The 17,059-nt window shown below is 54.7% G+C and overlaps 1 protein-coding gene across 1 annotated transcript in view; it reads left to right on the forward strand.

Annotated features, from left to right (window-relative positions):
- CD6 (CD6 molecule) overlaps positions 1–16,782 on the forward strand; it is a 41,823-nt gene extending 25,041 nt beyond the window's left edge. The window contains exons 2-13 of the mRNA XM_059929743.1: positions 3,920–3,988; positions 4,930–5,280; positions 5,926–6,237; positions 6,971–7,273; positions 8,450–8,515; positions 10,783–10,923; positions 11,308–11,406; positions 12,438–12,608; positions 14,291–14,362; positions 14,581–14,841; positions 15,133–15,237; positions 15,741–16,782. Of these exons, the coding sequence (XP_059785726.1) occupies positions 3,920–3,988; positions 4,930–5,280; positions 5,926–6,237; positions 6,971–7,273; positions 8,450–8,515; positions 10,783–10,923; positions 11,308–11,406; positions 12,438–12,608; positions 14,291–14,362; positions 14,581–14,841; positions 15,133–15,237; positions 15,741–15,805 (2,015 nt within the window). The 3' untranslated portion in view covers positions 15,806–16,782. The remainder of the gene's footprint in view (positions 1–3,919; positions 3,989–4,929; positions 5,281–5,925; positions 6,238–6,970; positions 7,274–8,449; positions 8,516–10,782; positions 10,924–11,307; positions 11,407–12,437; positions 12,609–14,290; positions 14,363–14,580; positions 14,842–15,132; positions 15,238–15,740) is intronic.
- The last annotated feature ends 277 nt before the right edge of the window (positions 16,783–17,059 follow it).

Genomic DNA, 17,059 nt, shown 5'->3' on the forward strand with positions numbered 1-17,059 from the left:
TTCTTTTTCCTCCCAGTCAGAAACGCTCCCCGCCCTCCCTTGTCCCTCTTGGTCCATAACTTTCCAGAATGTGAGGCTCAACCCAAGATGGTTTTCTGGGCACACAGGAGAATTCCAAGTGGTAAATGAACTGAGCATTAAATAACACTGAACAAAGAGGTAAAAAAGGTATTTAATTATTTTATTTTCAATGCTCTGTCCTCCTCAGAGATCATCTGATCTCCTCAAAGAGTCTCTATTTGATGATGACATGTCTTTCAATATTTCTAACTTGGCTTTTTTTCTAGTATACTTATTTTTACAATTCCCTTGCATTGTAGGCAAGCAATACAAAAAGCCCATTTATCTTGTTATCTTTTCTAGTTTTTCTGCATATCTACCTCTGTACCTAATCGTTTTTTTTTTAAAGGAATTCCTTTATTTTTATTATTTATTAATTTATTAATTAATTTATTTATTTTTGGCTGTGTTGGGTCTTCGTTTCTGTGCGAGGGCTTTCTCTAGTTGCGGCAAGCAGGGGCCACTCTTCATTGCGGTGAGTGGGCCTCTCACTGTCGCGGCCTCTCTTGTTGCGGGGCACAGGCTCCAGACGCGCAGGCTCAGTACTGGCTCACGGGCCCAGTTGCTCCACGGCATGTGGGATCTTCCCAGACCAGGGCTCGAACCAGGGCTTAAACCAAGTCCAGGACACTTAAGTGCAGGTCACACGGCCACGGAGCTGGCCCTGCTCTGTCCTTCCCTTGAAGCTCTCCTTTTTTATGGGGGGTTGCCTTTTTTTGGCTTGCAGGATATTTGTTCCCCGACCAGGGATTGAACCCACCCCCTTGGCATTGAAAGCGCAAAGTCCTAACCACTGGACTGCCAGGGAATTTCCACCCACCTTTCTAATTTACCCATTTTCATAACTTGGTCTGTGTTCTTCCATACTTTCCTCCATGTTCACATAATCATACCAGTTCGTAAGAGTGGTTTTTTGGCCATTGTTTTACAAAAGTTGTATCATATTGTATTTTCTTCTTTGTATCTTGCTTCCTTACTCAACAGAGCATGGAAATCCCTCCAACTGGTATAAACCTATTTCATTCTTTATGAAGGTTGCATAAGATGCCATGCTGTAAATAGACCATATTTATTCTGCAACTTTCCCAACAGATGGGCATTCACTCTTTCCAATTGTTTGCTGTTCAAAAAACTGCAATGTATACTTTTACATTCGGGCATCTTTGCATCGTAAAGCAAATTCACAGGACAGGGTAAAGGCTCCTTTTCAAATAAATTTGTTTCAACAAAAATGAGAATTAAATTTATAGAAAGGTGTGAAGCACAGGGCCAGGAAAAGGCAGTAACAAGGTCTGGGAAGTGCTGGTCCTGCGCTGGGTTCTCTGTGAACCGAGGCCTGGATGGAAGGAGGCTGAGAGGTAACTTCTGTTCCTGCGCACAGAAGTCAAAACACAAAAGCCAGTCTCCCTTGTTGGGGTAGGGGACAGGAAAATGCCTCTGACACAGAAAACAAACCCTTGAGTATATCTGGTATCAATAAACTGCCACGGCGATGGCCGCCCTTGGAGCTGGCGGCCCCTGCTCACTCTTTCATTCATTCAGTCAATCAGCAAACACTGTGTTGGGCGCTCTGGGGTATGGGGCTGACCCGGCCTTTGGCTCTGCCCTCCAGGGTTTTCTGATCTGGCAGAAAACATGTGTGCCTTTATGCATGAGAAATAGTTTCTCAGACCAGAGACAGGTATACAGAGGCACGCAGAGACCCCCCACAGACACACAGGCAGTCACAACAACATACACACTCACATATACACGCAGAGACATACACATAATGGTACACACACTGTCACAGCCACATACACACACACACCCCACAATCACACACACACGCACCGCAGCTAGCACCCCAGTCCCTCCAGCCCCCTCCCCACCCCAGCACAGGGAGAAATAATAACAACTGCACAGGAGCACTGGGACCATTGCTGTGGGAACCGGGGTTCTGAAATCCTAACTTGGGAGCATTTGAATCCTCGCTCTGACTATGACATTAGCTGCAGAGTTTGTGCTCTGAATTCTGAGTCATTTCCCATTCAGGGGGTGCGGCTGGGCAGCCAAGTGGGGAGTTGGTGAGGACAGGCAATTAAAGGCTTGATTACTTCTGTCTGAGTGAGGGAGTAGCCCAGTTGGATGCTTGTAGGAGAGCTATGTCTGCAGGTATGTGTGTGTGTGTGTGTGTGTACGCTCATCTAGGTGTGAGTCCATGGAATATTCTCAGGTGAGGCTGAGAATGTATAGCAGTCATGCCTGAACCTTCAGCCCCTGCAGCAGTCAGGCCAGGTCAGGCTAGGCTGTGATGATAATAAGTACATCTCAAAATCTTCATGGCTTAACACTAGAAAGGCTCACTTCTTGCACAAAATTCAAGGTGGGTCAACGTCCCCCTCCACCTTGTCTTTGCATCGGGAACCCAGGGCCTCTAATTTGGCCACAACAGAGCAGGAAGAGATGGAAGAGGCTCACTGCCTCTTACCTACCTTGGTCCAGCAGTGGGTACACGTCCTTCTGCCTAGACGTCAATGGCCCCAACCTAAGGGCAGGAGAACCCAGAAGTGTAGAGGAGCTCCTTTATGAGCACTACGGTTCCAGCCACATCCCTCCTTTTATGTTTCTGCCAACCGAAATATCCCTGCCCGGCATAGATCCAATTCCTCGGAGACAGTTCAAATCCTGGCTCTGCCACTTGCTAGCTGGGTGGCTTCAGGCCATGTATCAGCCAGGGTCCCAACAGGAAACAGGTGGCACGCTCAAAATAGGAGTTTGAAGGGGTCTTATTTAGAAAAGGACTATTAGAAAGGCTAATGCAGTAACCAGGAGCTCGGAGCAGCTGAGCTGTCATCACCCTGAGCCTGAGGAGACAAGACCACAGAGTGGTCATTGAGACCCGGAAGGAGAAAGTCAAGGAGAAGTGACCCCGTGGAGAGGACCAGTGACTTTCAGATGAGGGACACAACCTGCCGAAGGGATCCCACCGGGAGGGAACCAGGAGGATAAACACCACGACTTCACGCTCTTCCCTCCCTCCTCTCTCTGCTGGGGCTCCCCATTGGCTGAGCCCAACAGAAGCCCAAGTGCCCTGGAAGATGCTGATTTAGTCGAAACTGGTCAGCCTCCCAGGGCAAAGTGGACAGAGTCTCTGGAGGGACGAATGGACACAATCTGGCACAGTCAATTGATTTCTATTCTCTGGGCCTCCTTTCCTGATTTCTAAAAAGTGGATGCTAATACCTACCTCACCTTGTTGTTGAAGGAAAATGAAATAACATATGCAAAGACCTGGCATATAATCGGTCCTCAGCCAATGTTAGTTTCTTAGTGTCTGAAAGTACTTCATAGTCCAACGGTTCCCAGCTCAGGATGCTCCAATTACCCTAAAGTCTGGTATGAATTTCTCAGACAAATTTTCCAAACCAGAAAGGTTTTTCCTGATAGTAACTCCCATTTTTGAGCTTCTGTATGTGAAGTATTTTACAGGTATTGCCTCCGTTTAGATTCACTAAACTTTTGTTAAGTGTTATTGCCAACAAACTGGGACTCTGGTCGAGAGCAGTTAGTAACCCCTCCATGATCGCTCAACCAGTAAGTGGGTCTGGCCCCAAAGCCACAGTTGTTCCTCTCTGTTCTCCTCTGATTTCTGAGGATGCGTGCACGATTAGTAGATGAAGTGCAGAATGCTGCAACTCCAAAGCTTGAGAATTTCTCGAAAGGAGGTAAGTGCATCCAAGGTCAAGGACCCTGTCCTACCAGAGGTCCCATGTAGCCACAGAAGGCTCCAGAAGGTGCCCCCTACCCTTCAAGGCACCTGTGTGCCCTCCAGGCCTGAGCTCACTCACCCACCACGGCTGTTGCTGGTTAATTTCAGGTCACCCAAGTCCAGCCCCATCTGGCCAGCCCAACACCACCAGTGAAGAGAGCCAGCTCTCGGAGCCAGGTGAGGAAACAATCTTGCGGGGCTCACAGTCAGCTTTCTGAGACCAAGTAGGTGGTCTGTTGGGGTGATGGGAAAGGGAAGTGGGTTTTTATGGTACCAGGGAGGCTCCCTGACTTCAGACAACCCTTCTCCTTCCTGACGCGATGCCTGAGGCTCCGCCACTAGATTCTCTTTGAGATCTTAGCGCTACCATCTTTGGGAGGCCACTGATCAAAGGTCAGGCACATGTGGGCAAGGTATTCAGCGGGCATTTAAAGGGGATTTGTTGAGAACAAGCTAAAGGACACTTGGTAGGAGTGGTGGGGTTCCATCAGATGGGTCCTCAATGAACTCAACAGATATTTAAGGACCTACTCTGTGCAAAGTTGTGTGCAACCCTGGGCAAAAACAGGAGGTGATTCCCCAAGGAGGGGCTCTGGGGAAGGGGGAACCACCATCCACTGAGGCCACCCATCTTCAACCCCATCACCAACCGCATGTCCATCCTCCAAGGTTCCGGTGTCACAATGGCAGCCTCCATGGTCGTACCCTCAGAATAGCGGAGGGGCCTGGGAGGGGAAGCATGGCACCCACGGTAGCGGGGGAGAGGGCCTCTCGACCCAGAACCCTGCCCTCCTTTCACACAAGGGTGACTCTGGAGACAGAGGCAAGAAAGAAGAGTTTGTGGGGACTGGACACCCCAGGGCTAACCCATCCTAACCTCCAGTCACCTTCGGCCCTACCTTCTCCTGTCTCTAAGGAGGACCAAAAGGTCAGGGGATGAGGCAGCCCAGCCCCATTTTGCAGACTGGAAGGCTGAGGCTCAGAGCGGGTAGGGTATGGTCCAAGGTCACGCAACAGATCAGTGGTGGGACCCTTGGCAGCTGTCCTCCTCCACCTCCATCCCTGAGGTCGGCAGAATCCGAATCAGCCGAGGCTCAGCTAGGGTCTGGCCCTTCCAGGGGAGCGACTCCAGGTCCGCCTGATGAACGGTAGCAGCCGCTGCAACGGGACGGTGGAGGTCTGGTTCCGGCAGTCCTGGGAGCCCGCATGCGGGGCACTCTGGGACCTCCGCGCCTCCGAGGCCGTGTGCCGCTCGCTGGGCTGCGGCCGGGCGGAGCCGCTGGAACAGCCCGCCCTGCCGACCCCGGCGCTGCCGCCTGGTGCAGCCGCGGGAAACGCCAGCTGGGCCCCGAATACCACGTGGGCCCTGGCGCCCACCGTCCAGTGCAGCGGCCCCGAATGGCAGCTCTGCAAGGTGGTGGAGCACGCGTGCAGCAGCGACGAGAGGCCGGTCCAGGTCACCTGTGCAGGTACGAGCGGACCAACCCGCTCCCGCCGCCGGGCTCCTCCCTGTCCTACCTCCCAGTTCTTCGGCCACTGCCCCCGCCTCCTGTCCCCAGCCCTGGCCACTGGACCCAAGTCTCGCCCTCCAGACTTCTACCCCGACCCACCACTGACGCGAATACAATTGGTTCCCTCACCGGAGGGCTGCAGCGCCTCTACCCCCTGGTACAGAAATATGCCAGGTTCCCAGGATCTCTTAGCACTGCCGCCCCCCAGCCCCGAGACCTGCTCTTCAGGCCCCGCCCACCCGGTCTCTTGCCCCACCCCCCCGGTCTCTTGCCCCACCCACTAGTCTGTCGCTCAGCCTACCCCTCCCGCCGCCCTGAGACGATTCCTCAGCACCGCCCACCAGGTTACTAGCCCCTCCCAAAAGGCTCCCAGCCCCTCCCACTAGGTATCCAGCACCTCCCCTGGGTCCCCAGTCTTGACCAGTTCCCCACCTCCGCCCCACCCCAGGTCCACAGCCCAGACAGGCAGTGTTCCCCAGTCTTGCCCACTGGGTTACCCGCCCCTCTCACTGGGTCCACAGCCCCAGGCACAACAATCCTCCCCCCCACTTCCCTTCCTCTCCCTCCTTCCTCGCATCCACAAACCCCTTCTCCTATCCCCAGAAAACCTCGATTTGAAATTGGTGGGTGGTGGCAGCCCGTGCGAGGGCCGCGTGGAGATGCTGGAGCACGGACAGTGGGGTTCGGTGTGTGACGACACGTGGGACCTGGACGATGCCCACGTGGTGTGCCGGCAACTGAGCTGCGGCTGGGCGGTCCAGGCCCTGCCCGGCTTGCACTTTGCCCCTGGCCATGGACGCATCCACCGGGACCAAGTGAACTGTTCCGGGTCGGAGACCTACCTGTGGGACTGCCTGGGGCTGCCGGGAAACGGCTACTGTGGCCACAAGGAGGACGCCGGCGTGGTGTGCTCAGGTCAGTGGGCGATGCTGACCCACGGTTATCCAGCACTTACTGTAGGCCTGCTGGGCGCCAGGCCTGCAGTTAGTGCTGGAGAGATGGTCCCTGCCCATGGGAGGTCATAGTCCAAAAGGGAAGATGAGACCCAGACAAACAATCCAGGAGAGAGGGTGGCAAATGCCTTAAGAAAGGAAGCCAGGTGAAGTTAAGAGACAGCAGGCAATCCAGAGCTGGAGGGCTAAGCCTGCCCACCTCCTGGAGTAGGTGATATTAGAGGTGAGGCTTTTTCTGAGCGGGAGTTGGTCACCTGGTTCAGAACAGCAAGAGGAGATGGAGGCTGGGAGGCGCTGTGGAGGCTGTCGGCAGCCCAGATGAGGACGGGAAGTTCTGGAGCCAGTGCTCCTCTTAACGTGCCCAAGAATGCGGAGGGAGGCAGGTCTCGCCCAATGTACATTCTGATTCAGTAGGTCTGAGGCAGGGCTTGAAATTCTGCATTTCTAACAAGATCCCGGGTGATACGGAAGCCGCTGGTCCAAGGACCACATCTGAGCAGCCAGAATGTAGACAGCAGCAGGGTCAGCTGGAGCAGGTGGGGCAGATGAGAGGAGGGATGCAGAGACAGGAGGGAGAGTACACAAGATCTGGAGACCGATTGGCTCTGGGGAGTTTGCATTTGTGGGTCGGGGCTGGTGGGGGTTTCGGCCCAAAGGATCCTGACCTGACTCTGACCCCCCCCCACCCCCTGCAGAGCACCAGTCCTGGCGCCTGACCGGGGGCACTGACCCCTGCGAGGGGCAGGTGGAGGTATACTTCCGAGGGGTCTGGAGCACAGTGTGTGACAGTACGTGGTACGAACCAGAGGCCAAGGTGCTCTGCCGGGACTTGGGCTGTGGGACTCTGGCCCGGGTGCCCAAGGGGCTGCCACACTCCCTGTCGGGCAAGATGTACTACTCATGCGAGGGAGGGGAGCCCACGCTCTCCGAGTGCTTCTGGCGGTTCAATAACTCCAACCTCTGCAGCCAATCACAGGCAGCCAGGGTCCTCTGCTCAGGTATCCCTCCTCCCCCCAACCCCACTCCCCCCCACCCCCAGATTTGGACCAGGAATTGCAACTGAATCCACAGCCTAAGAACTTATAGCCCAAGGACTACAGCTTGGGCTAGATCAGGAATGGCAAATACTGGCATAAGAGGGACCATTGCCCTTCCCATGCCCAGGCAGACATTACTGATTAATCAGGGCATTCTTTTCCCCAGATCCTTGACTCAGTCCCAGAATCATGAATCCAATCTTTATTAAGGCATTATTATATGCGAAGCAGTGTTCCCTATTGACTGGAACCGGCTCAGGAGATAAAACCAATTTGCCATCCCAGGGCTGGTGATGATCATAAAAATAACATTAGGAGACACTAATAATATTAGCCACAGTGTCTGGAGCCCTAATCAGGTGCCAGGCATTGCTGGGCACTCAGTATATATTTCAGCAGAGCCTCCCATCTGCTCTATGAATTGGGTTTCACGAAGTCTAAGATGGCATTGATGATAAGGCACACTGTTATTATTTTATGTACCATAAAGGACGAAAATGCTGCCAAAATAAACTCTTGAAGTGCCATCAGTTGTAACGATACATGTCATCACCCCGATTTCTGAGGTGTTAAAATGTGAAAAAGCAAGAGCGTTAAACAAACACAGCGTTAGCATCTCTATGGAGTTCAGACACCAGGCTATGAATTCCAGCTCTGCCAATTACCAGCTGGGAGGCTTCGTCTTGTGAATATGTGGATGCTGATACCAGGCACTCCACAGGGTAGCCGGGAAGTCAGATAATATCCACCAAGGGACGTTGTAAGCCCCATCCCTTACCAGTCAAATGATCATGATAATAATGAGACTGTCAGATTCCCACCTCCTGAGGCAGGTGTGAAGACCAAATCCAATACTAGATGGAAAAGGGAAATACTTGTGTTCTATAGCAGATTATACAGAAGGAAGGGCTAATTCTTTCATTCGCCCTTTATTTAAACCAAAAAAACCTTCCTGGCATTTAATCCATGAGATCCTCCTTATTGTGGGGTGTGGGAAAGACTCAGCCATGGGCCCCGGTGGGAACACACCCCCAGTTGCAGGCCACTTGTCTGTCTTGTCCAGTTTCTAGCACAAGGCCTGGCCACAGTAGGTGCTCGGGCACGTGTGCTGAGTGAATGAACAGTGCTTTCTGATAGGTGCCCGGAGCCTGCTCAATCTGTCCGCTTCTGAAATCCCTGCAAGTGGTCAGCCGGTCACTGTGGGTGAGTGTCCCTGGGGATGCAGTTTCTCAGAGGCTCAGGTGCATGCGTGTGTGTGTGTGTGTGTGTGTGTGTGTGTGTGTGTGTGTCTGCGGGAGGGGTCTGACGGTTTGTCCCCCATCCCCTACCTCCAGACAAGGAACTTGACTCCCCCCCACCATCCCCGGGGCTCTCTGGCTGCTTCGTGCTCCTCTCACCTCGCCTGCCTCTATCATGTCAGCTCCACAGCTCCCTGAATCCTGATATTTCTTAGACAGGAGTCCTCTCCCCCATCTCTGTGAGATCCTGTAGGGCAGAGGATAGAGCTGTAGAGAACTGGAGCTGATCCGACACCAGCCAGGGGGTTGGGGACGCCGAGGGCCACAGCCAGTGTGTTTATAATGTTCTGGGCACCGGCCAGTGCTTTATAGTCATTATTTCCCAACCCTTTAATCTTCCCGGCAGCCCCCTGGGGGAGGTCTTCCCACAACCCTTACACAGAGGAAGAAGCTCGAGGCCAGAGGGTGAGGTGATGGCCAGCAGTGTCGGCTGGAATTTGCCTTCAAGGCTCTGAACTCTGAATCCACACTTGGTCTATCCTCCACTTGTGTGTAGCCAACTCCTGGGGCCCAGCCCCCAGCTGCGCCTCTTGCTAGCTGTATAATGTTGGGCAATTCTTAACCTCTCTGAGCCTCAGATCCCTTGACTATAAAACAAGGATGATAATCCTAGTACTTCTCTCCTAGCATTGTTGTGAGTCTCCGGTAAATTAATTTTTATAAAGTACTTACAACAGGGCTTAGTACATAGTAAGCACAGTCTGGGCCTCAGTTATTCTTATTTATTGATTATTTAGTCCAGGCCCCGTGGCAGCCCCGAGATAACCACAGGGGCTGGCCCGGATTCACAGGCTTACCCCTTCCCTTGGCTCCTGGCTCCCTGTCTCAGACCCTCTCCAGAGCTGGGTGGGTGGCTTGGGGAGGGGACCAAGGGGCAGCAAGTCCTGCCAGAGAACCTGGCAATGGCTGAGGGCACGGAGAGGGAATGAAACGCTGGGGACTGTGCAGGCTGGAGGGCGAGCTCCTGCCGGGACCCACACACCCTTGCACGCTCTCAGTTGCTGAGGTCAGGGTGGGAGCCACGCCGCCCTCAGAAGAGCAGACCGCTTATGGAGAGCCGGTCTCCAAGGAGTACACGCCAGCCCTTGGTTCTGCAGCCCCTCCCTCGGCCCCTGACCCTCTTGGCCCACATTCACGGGTCTCCCCATAGCCCCCCACAGTCCAGTCTCTCCCTTGCACCTGCTTGCTGCTGCTAAATCCAGTTCCTACCCCAGCCCAGTCTGCTCCATTTGCAAACAGAAAGGGAGAGGGGAGAAAATGAGGACTGGTGGGGGGGCGGTAATCTCCCAGGGGGAGCAGACACTGCCACCAGCCAGGGGCTCTGGGTGATCTCATCCCCGCAACCTCCTGCGTTACTGTCACTACCCTTCCTCCAGCTCTGTGGCCTGCGCACCCCAGGCTTTCTGCACTGAGCAGGAGATGGTTCGTGTCTCTGGGATGATGAGGGTTAGGGCCTCATTGCAACCTCCATCCATTCTCTGCTTTGGGTTCTTTTCAGCAGGGGTGAGGCCAAGAGGGAGGGGAAGGCAAGAGGTCACACCAGGGCTGCAGAGCTGGGAGGTCTGGAATCATGGCCCTCACCCCCGCCCTCAGGGTGCATGTCTGGTAAGAAGGACTCATCTGGGGCAAGGAAAGGAGATCTCGCTATCTTGATGGTCTGTTCCCTGCCAGCAGATGCTCAGAGCCACCTTCTCTGGGGATCCAGCCTTGGTCTTCCCTGTAGAGAATCAGGTGCCCCTTGGAGGGCCGCATGCCTGTCTATACCTTCATCACAGCAGGCAACTCACTGAATTGGACTGAGTCGGCTTGTCGATCTTCCCACTAGACAGAGACCCTCAAGGCCTGTGACACTGCCGTCATATTTGTCTCCCCAGGTCTAGTGCCTGGCACACAGTGGGTGCTCAATAATTGTTGAGCAGAGACAGATCTCCTGGCTTTGTGGCCAGGAGGAAGTTTCATTCAGTCAATTATTCATTCAATATGCATTTCTCAGGCACCTACTATATACCAGGCACCTAAAAGCAGATGGGAAAATTCAAAAAAAAGAAGGGAGGAGGAGGATACGTCCAAAAGGGAAGTGGGTCAGATGCAGAGAAGAAGGAGAGGTGAGAATGGCAAGGAGAAGTCCATGCCCCTTCCTTTTTCTCCCTGATTTGGGGTTCTTGCTTCCAGAATCTTCTGTGACGGTGAAAATGAAGGACTGGGAATCTCGAGAGCTAATGCTCCTCATCCCTTGCATCGTTCTGGGAATTCTCCTTCTTGTCTCACTCAGTTTCATAGCCATCATCCTCTTGAGAATTAAAGGAAAATACGGTAGGTGCAGAGTCCCAGGAACCACGGGAAAGGCCCAGGTATGAAAAGAAGCAGACCTGAGGCACAGTCCTCCCAGGGGTACATGAGCCATGGGGAACCCCAACAGGAATGGCAGCGATCCAGCAATGGCCACCCAGCCCTGGCCCCAAGAAGCACCTCCTGATGGGAAGGATTTTCCCAGCATGCCCCCCAGAAGTTGTCCACAGGAGGACCGGATTGTGTGTGTGTGTGTGTGTGTGTGTGTGTGTGTGTGTGTGTGTGTGTGTGTTTGAGGGCGTTTGGGGATGGGGGAGGTGAGGAGGGAGGTGTCCCCATGAGAGCAGAACCAGGAAGACTGGAAGGTGCCAAAAATGACTTGTAGAATCTCTGCCTCCCCTTCCTCAGCCCTCCCCGCTATGGTGAACCACCAGCACCTACCCACCACCACCCCAGCGGGGACCACAAGCTATCAAGAGGTTCCCATCACCATCGCCAAAGAAGAAAGTAGGATGTCACCCACCCTGGGGGTGAGGAGGGCGGGGGAGGACAAGAAGGGAATATTTTCCAGAGGGTCAGTACTGCATAGGTCAAAGCAGTGCCCCAGCTGGAGATGAGACCTGGGCCAGCCCACGAGTGGCTGTGGGACCTTGAGCAGGTTCAGCCTCAGTCTGGGCCTTGATAGGCCGATGACTTTCCAGTGCACTCATTCTAGAACTCTAAGCTTTTGAATTCTGGACCAAAACAGGCCCAGGACATTTTGGACCTTGGTTCTCAAAGGAAAGCTCTGTTTTGCTAATTGGTCAGTAGGTTTGTAACACCATTGCCTCTTCCAATGGTCTGCCCAATTAGCCTCCCTGCAAAGCCCCATCAAGATTTTCCTGGAACATAATTTTATTTCATATTTTCCGAGTCAAAAAAAATGGGATCAGTCATCCATCTTTAATGATACATCAATGCATTACCTCTTGAGAGTCTTGTGAAGAAGTTCGAGTTTAATCACACTGCATTATGAATATATTAAATCGCCTTTATTTGAAAGAGTTCAGTGACACAAAAACCAATACAAAACTCAGCCGTATGTTATAAAGATTCTTAGCACACAGGATATCCATATATTTGAGAAGAGAATATGAACCCAGACCTAGCACAAGAGTAGGCACAGAGCAGCCACTCACTGAATGTTATGGTCTAGAGGTTAAGAGCCACATTGCCTGCTTCTCTAGGCAATGTGAGAATCTCTCTGTGCCTCAGTTTTCCCAGCTATAAAATGGGGACACTCACCTAACTACCTCACAGGGTTATTATGAGCATTAACTGAGATAATGTTTACAAATGTTGGAATAGTGCCTGGCATGCAGGGACTACTATGTGTTTGTTAAGTAAATAAGTGTTATTTAGCTCCCCGTGTTTGAAATGGATGCGGGGGGGCTTGGAAAACCCAGGCCCGACGGTCTTGTGCGAGACGGGCTGCCTGACTCCCTGCCCCTCTGTCTCCGGTCCCCGCTGTCCACGCTCTCTGCCGCCTCCCTCTGCAGCTTTCTGCCCCCTGCCTTGCCATGCTCCCCACTCTGTTCTCTCCCCAGTTCCCAAGCTGCCCATCCAGGTCCAGGCTCCGCCCCCTGAAGACACGAACTCCAGCTCCGACTCAGACTATGAGCACTATGACTTCAGCAGCCAGCCTCCTGTGGCCCTGACCACCTTCTACAGTGAGTGCCTGGGCCCGGACTCCCAAGGGCCCACCTGCCCACACCAGGGAGAGGGCCCAGCTGGCTGGGGGACCTGCACTAGTTTGCCCCCCTCGGTGACCCCTGCATGATGAGAATGGCATCTCCCTCGCTGTGACCGCTGGACTGACTCTCAATGGTCCTGCACTGAAGTTTTCAAAGTGCTTGGTGACCCTGGAGACATCTCAAGCCATTTCCCCTTGGACCACCTTCTCTCCCGTGCCTGTCTGTGGCCGTGCAGGTCTCAAGACCAGTCCCTCGACACTCACCTAACTGTGGCTGCGTCTGTGTGTGATACGAGGCACTCCGGTTCAGATGGCTTCTCGCGTGCTCTCACCCCTTCTGCGTCCCATCCTGCCCCGTCAATCTCACCTCCTCGCCCACCTCCACCATGAGCCCAGCTCGCACTTCTCATCCGGCTTCTCCAGCTCTGCTCTCTGCCTGTTGGGGATATAGAAGGAGGAAGGCCAGTGCTCAGGCAGGGCCCACGCGAGGCCGGGAGGTCAGACGAGAGCAGAGACTCTCACATCTACTGTGAAAGCCCTTGGGAGCTCATTGAAACTTCCTGAGCCCCACCCGGGACCTCCTTTATAAGCTAGGATGAGCGTTTGGCTGTGTGTGACACAGACTCCAAATGACATCATCCGGAGAAGTTGGAGGGGGCCCGGGCTCCTTTCTTGCTACTCTGCAGTCCCTAAGACGTTGCCCGGTCCACATGGTCCAGAGTGGCTCACCACCATGTCTGCATTCTAGGCCTTCAGAAGGGGGAAGGTGAGGCGTGCCCTACCCTGTATGGCAGGACGCCAGCCATGCCCACACGGCTCCCAGGCACTTTCCACCCATCAGAACTTAAACCCGGCAGCTGCAAGAGAGGCGGGGAGACGAAGCCTCTGTCCTGGGCAGCTGTGTGTCCAGATAAAGCCCAGAGGTCTCCTAGTACCGGGGGCGGGGCAGTAGGATGGATACTGGGGACAGCAGCCATCTTTGCCCCACCTGCTGAACCAGGGCCCCTGGGGGGCAGTGTGGATGATTCCACTCTGCGGGGCCATGGTCCAGAATTTGGGAGCCACAGAGATGAGTGTCCTTAGAACCTGAGATTCTGAGTCCAGGCATGTCAGATGCAAGACCGGGGGTCCAAAATCCTGTGACACTGAGACTAAAAGTCAGTAGTAACACATGCAAAAAGCTGACTCCCGGATTCCAGACACTCAAGTTCTTAAGATGCTATGAATCTGCACCGCTGTGATTCTGAAACAGAGGTACCGCAGAGCCCAGGATACAAAGATTCCAGCCCCTCAGCTTCACTCTGGGAAGGCTCCTCAGGGGCAACATCTGGCCTTTTCCTGCCCTGAGCTGCCCAAGCAGAAGAACTCCCCGTATTCCCTTAAGTGGCAGGAGGGACAGCTGGGGCTGGGGAGGTACAGGGCACTAGGGTTTCTGGCCAGAAGCAGCCTGTCCCCAGGCTGGTTTCAGATTGAGGCTCGGGGTCTGCCTGCACTAGGACTTGAGCCTGGGATCTGATGAAAAAGACTAAGCCATCAGGGTTGTCCTCCTGCCCTGTTCAGCCTCCCGAATCCCACAGAGCAGCAGCCTCTGCTCCGGGCTCCCCAGACAAGGAGGTGGAGCCTACCCGCCTCCTTCCTCACCGCCATCTCTGCTTGTAGATTCCCAACGGCACCGCTTCACGGATGAAGAGGTCCAGCAGAACAGGTTCCAGATGCCCCCCTTGGAGGAAGGTGAGTCAGGCTGGGGAGGGACGTGGAGGGTGGTGATTGGGGTGCCAGCCCCGCCTCCGGACTTAGCAGGTCACTCGCCTTGAGAAGCATCAGCGCAACCTCCCTCAACAGGTCCTTCCTGACTTTAACAATTCCCACTGGCAGTAAGTTCTTTCTCAAGTTTAACCTAAAGCCCTCTTGCTGCACTGCATCTTCTTTATCATGATTCTCTCTTTCAGGCCCAGGACTCGAAGAGGTGCATGCCTCCCAGGTCCCACCTGCCAACCCTGAACACTGCATTGCAGACCCCCGCTCCACGGGCCCTCCGCACCACCCAAGGAGCAAGAGTGGCTCCAGCACATCTTCAGGGGAGGAGTACTGTAACAGCCCCAGCAGCAGGCTACCTCCGTGGAACTCTCAAGTGTTTCCTTCAGAGAGGAACCCCCTGCTGGGGCAGCCCCTGAACTTGGAGCTGGCTGGCTCCCAGGTAGCTTTTCCAGGTAAGGCGGGCCCAGGAGGACTGTGTGCCTTCTCCAGCCCCCCATCCTATAGCCGACCTGGCCAGACGAAGCGTAAAGCTGGGAGCCCTGAGCCAGTCTGAGTTCAGGACTCTAGTCCCAGCTCGGCGGCCACGTGCTGTGTGACCTTGGACAAGTCTCCTGCCCTCTCTGGGCCTTCATTTCCTCGGTTGTCAAGCTAAGGACCTGACTCTACTGAGTCTTGAGGGCCTCCCAGCTCTGGCACTTCGTGAACTAGCCTGGCAGAGGGTGACTGGCTCTGGGGGTTTCCAGCAGGGCCCTCGGCTGATGACAGCTCCAGCACCTCCTCCGGAGAGTGGTACCAGAACTTCCAGCCGCCGCCCCAGCTCCCATCTGCGGAGCAGTTTGGATGTCCAGGTGCCAGGGGCAGGGGAGGGGGTTCTGGGAGGGGTCACAGAGAGGGACTGGAGGGTGGATATATGGGGTAGCTCTGGATACATTGGCCCACGGGGGAAAAAAGAGAAGTAACGGGATTTTTTAAAGCAAACGAGAATATGAGGAGGTAGGGAAAATGGATGTAGGTGGGGCAGAGAAAGATTCAAAGAGAACGCCTTGAGAGGAAGTGAGCTCCCCATTAGTGGAGGCATTCAAGCAGAAGCAGCCAGATGGCCCCTTGGGGGAGACGGTGGCAGCAGAGGGGCTCCTGGCACTCGCGGACTATAGCCCTGAACCACACAGACAAGGCTATGCCTTCAGAACTGACATTCTAGTGAAGGAGGTAGCCATGAGCAAGATTGTAAGGTGGTCTCGCGCAGCATCCCGGGGGAGAGGAACGTGGACCCAGACCTGCTCAGCTCTGTCCCTGCTCAGCAGGCCCAACGACCGGGCCTCTCACTGACCTGAGTCTCCCGGCCGCACAGGGTCCCTCACTCCCCAGCCTGACTTCTCCTCCAATGAAGACTATGATGACATTGGAGCAGCCTAGCGTGGGCCCGGCGCGGCTCTGTGCGCTCCCTGTCTCCGGACTCCGGCTCTGCCTGCTCCCCCTGCCCTCCCCCCACCCTCCCCCTCATGCCCCAGGAGCTGAGAGTCCTCCCCTGGAGACATGAAAGGAACCTCCACACCTAGGATGGCCCAGCCTCCATCCATCAACAGAACCTGCCAGCACAGCCCTCCCCCAGCCCCAGACAGCAGCCCCAAGGAAGAGATGCTGCCTCTGAAAGGGGCCGAGCTCTCCGCCTCAGGGGTGAACAGGCAGAGCCTAGGCCACTGCTCGGCAGGCCGCGTGGAAGGTTTGAACTGGAAGATTCCTGAGGTCCCTTCCGACCCTCATGTGTCTGAGGCTTTGGTTGCCCGAGTCTCTGACAGCTCAGGGCCCAGAGGTGTTCTGCGAGGGGCAGGGAGGCCCCATGTGCAGGGGCCATTGGACGGCTGCTGCTCTGACAGGTGGGTGCTGGGGCTCAGGCTAAGCTCAGGTTGGTACCTGCACCTGGCAGGGAGTCCAGCTTTCCTGGGCACAGCCCAGGATGGCACAGGGAGCAGGATGGCTGCTCCTCGTCGACCACCCGGGGCCTGAGGCCAGCCCTGCCTCTAGAGAGCCTTAGAGCCCACCAGGGACACAGCCCTGATCTGCAGTGACCATTCCTGGACAGCAGTCCTTATTCTGAGCTTCCAAAGGTTTACAAAGACGGTCCCATCCAGCCCCGCCAGAGACCCAGAGTGGGGCTCAGTCCCCGTGGGGCAGAAGCACAGAGATGTCTTCCAGGAGGGGCCCAGAAGCTGCACTAAGCCCCGAGTCCCCAGCTGTCTGCTTGGATTGATGGGATCCTCCCCGATGAACACATAAATATCAGTGTCACTCCTAGAGCCGTAACCGTGTCCAAGGCAGCCTCCAGGGAGAGGCCTGAGGGCTCAGGGCCAGCTTCTGGTGTCCTGCTCTGAGTATCCCGAGATTAAACCAACTGCGGAATGAAACTGGGGGTGGAGTGACAAGTCTTTGAACTCACAGAGCCCAGGCTCTGCCTCTGTGTGTGTGTCTGTGTGTGTGTGTCTGTGTGTGTCTGTGTGTGTGTGTGTGTCTGTGTGTGTCTGTGTGTGTTGGGTTGGAGGCAGCTCTAACCATCGAGGTGCAAATGTCAGGGTGAATTGGAAATGTATTGAATACTGTGGCCCGGCACCATGAAAAATGCTGGGGATGCAGCAACAAGAAGACACAGGGCCTGCCCTCCTGGAGGTGATG

The sequence above is a fragment of the Balaenoptera ricei genome, chromosome 8 (assembly GCF_028023285.1).
Source record: "Balaenoptera ricei isolate mBalRic1 chromosome 8, mBalRic1.hap2, whole genome shotgun sequence".
Classification (NCBI taxonomy): Eukaryota; Metazoa; Chordata; class Mammalia; order Artiodactyla; family Balaenopteridae; genus Balaenoptera; species Balaenoptera ricei.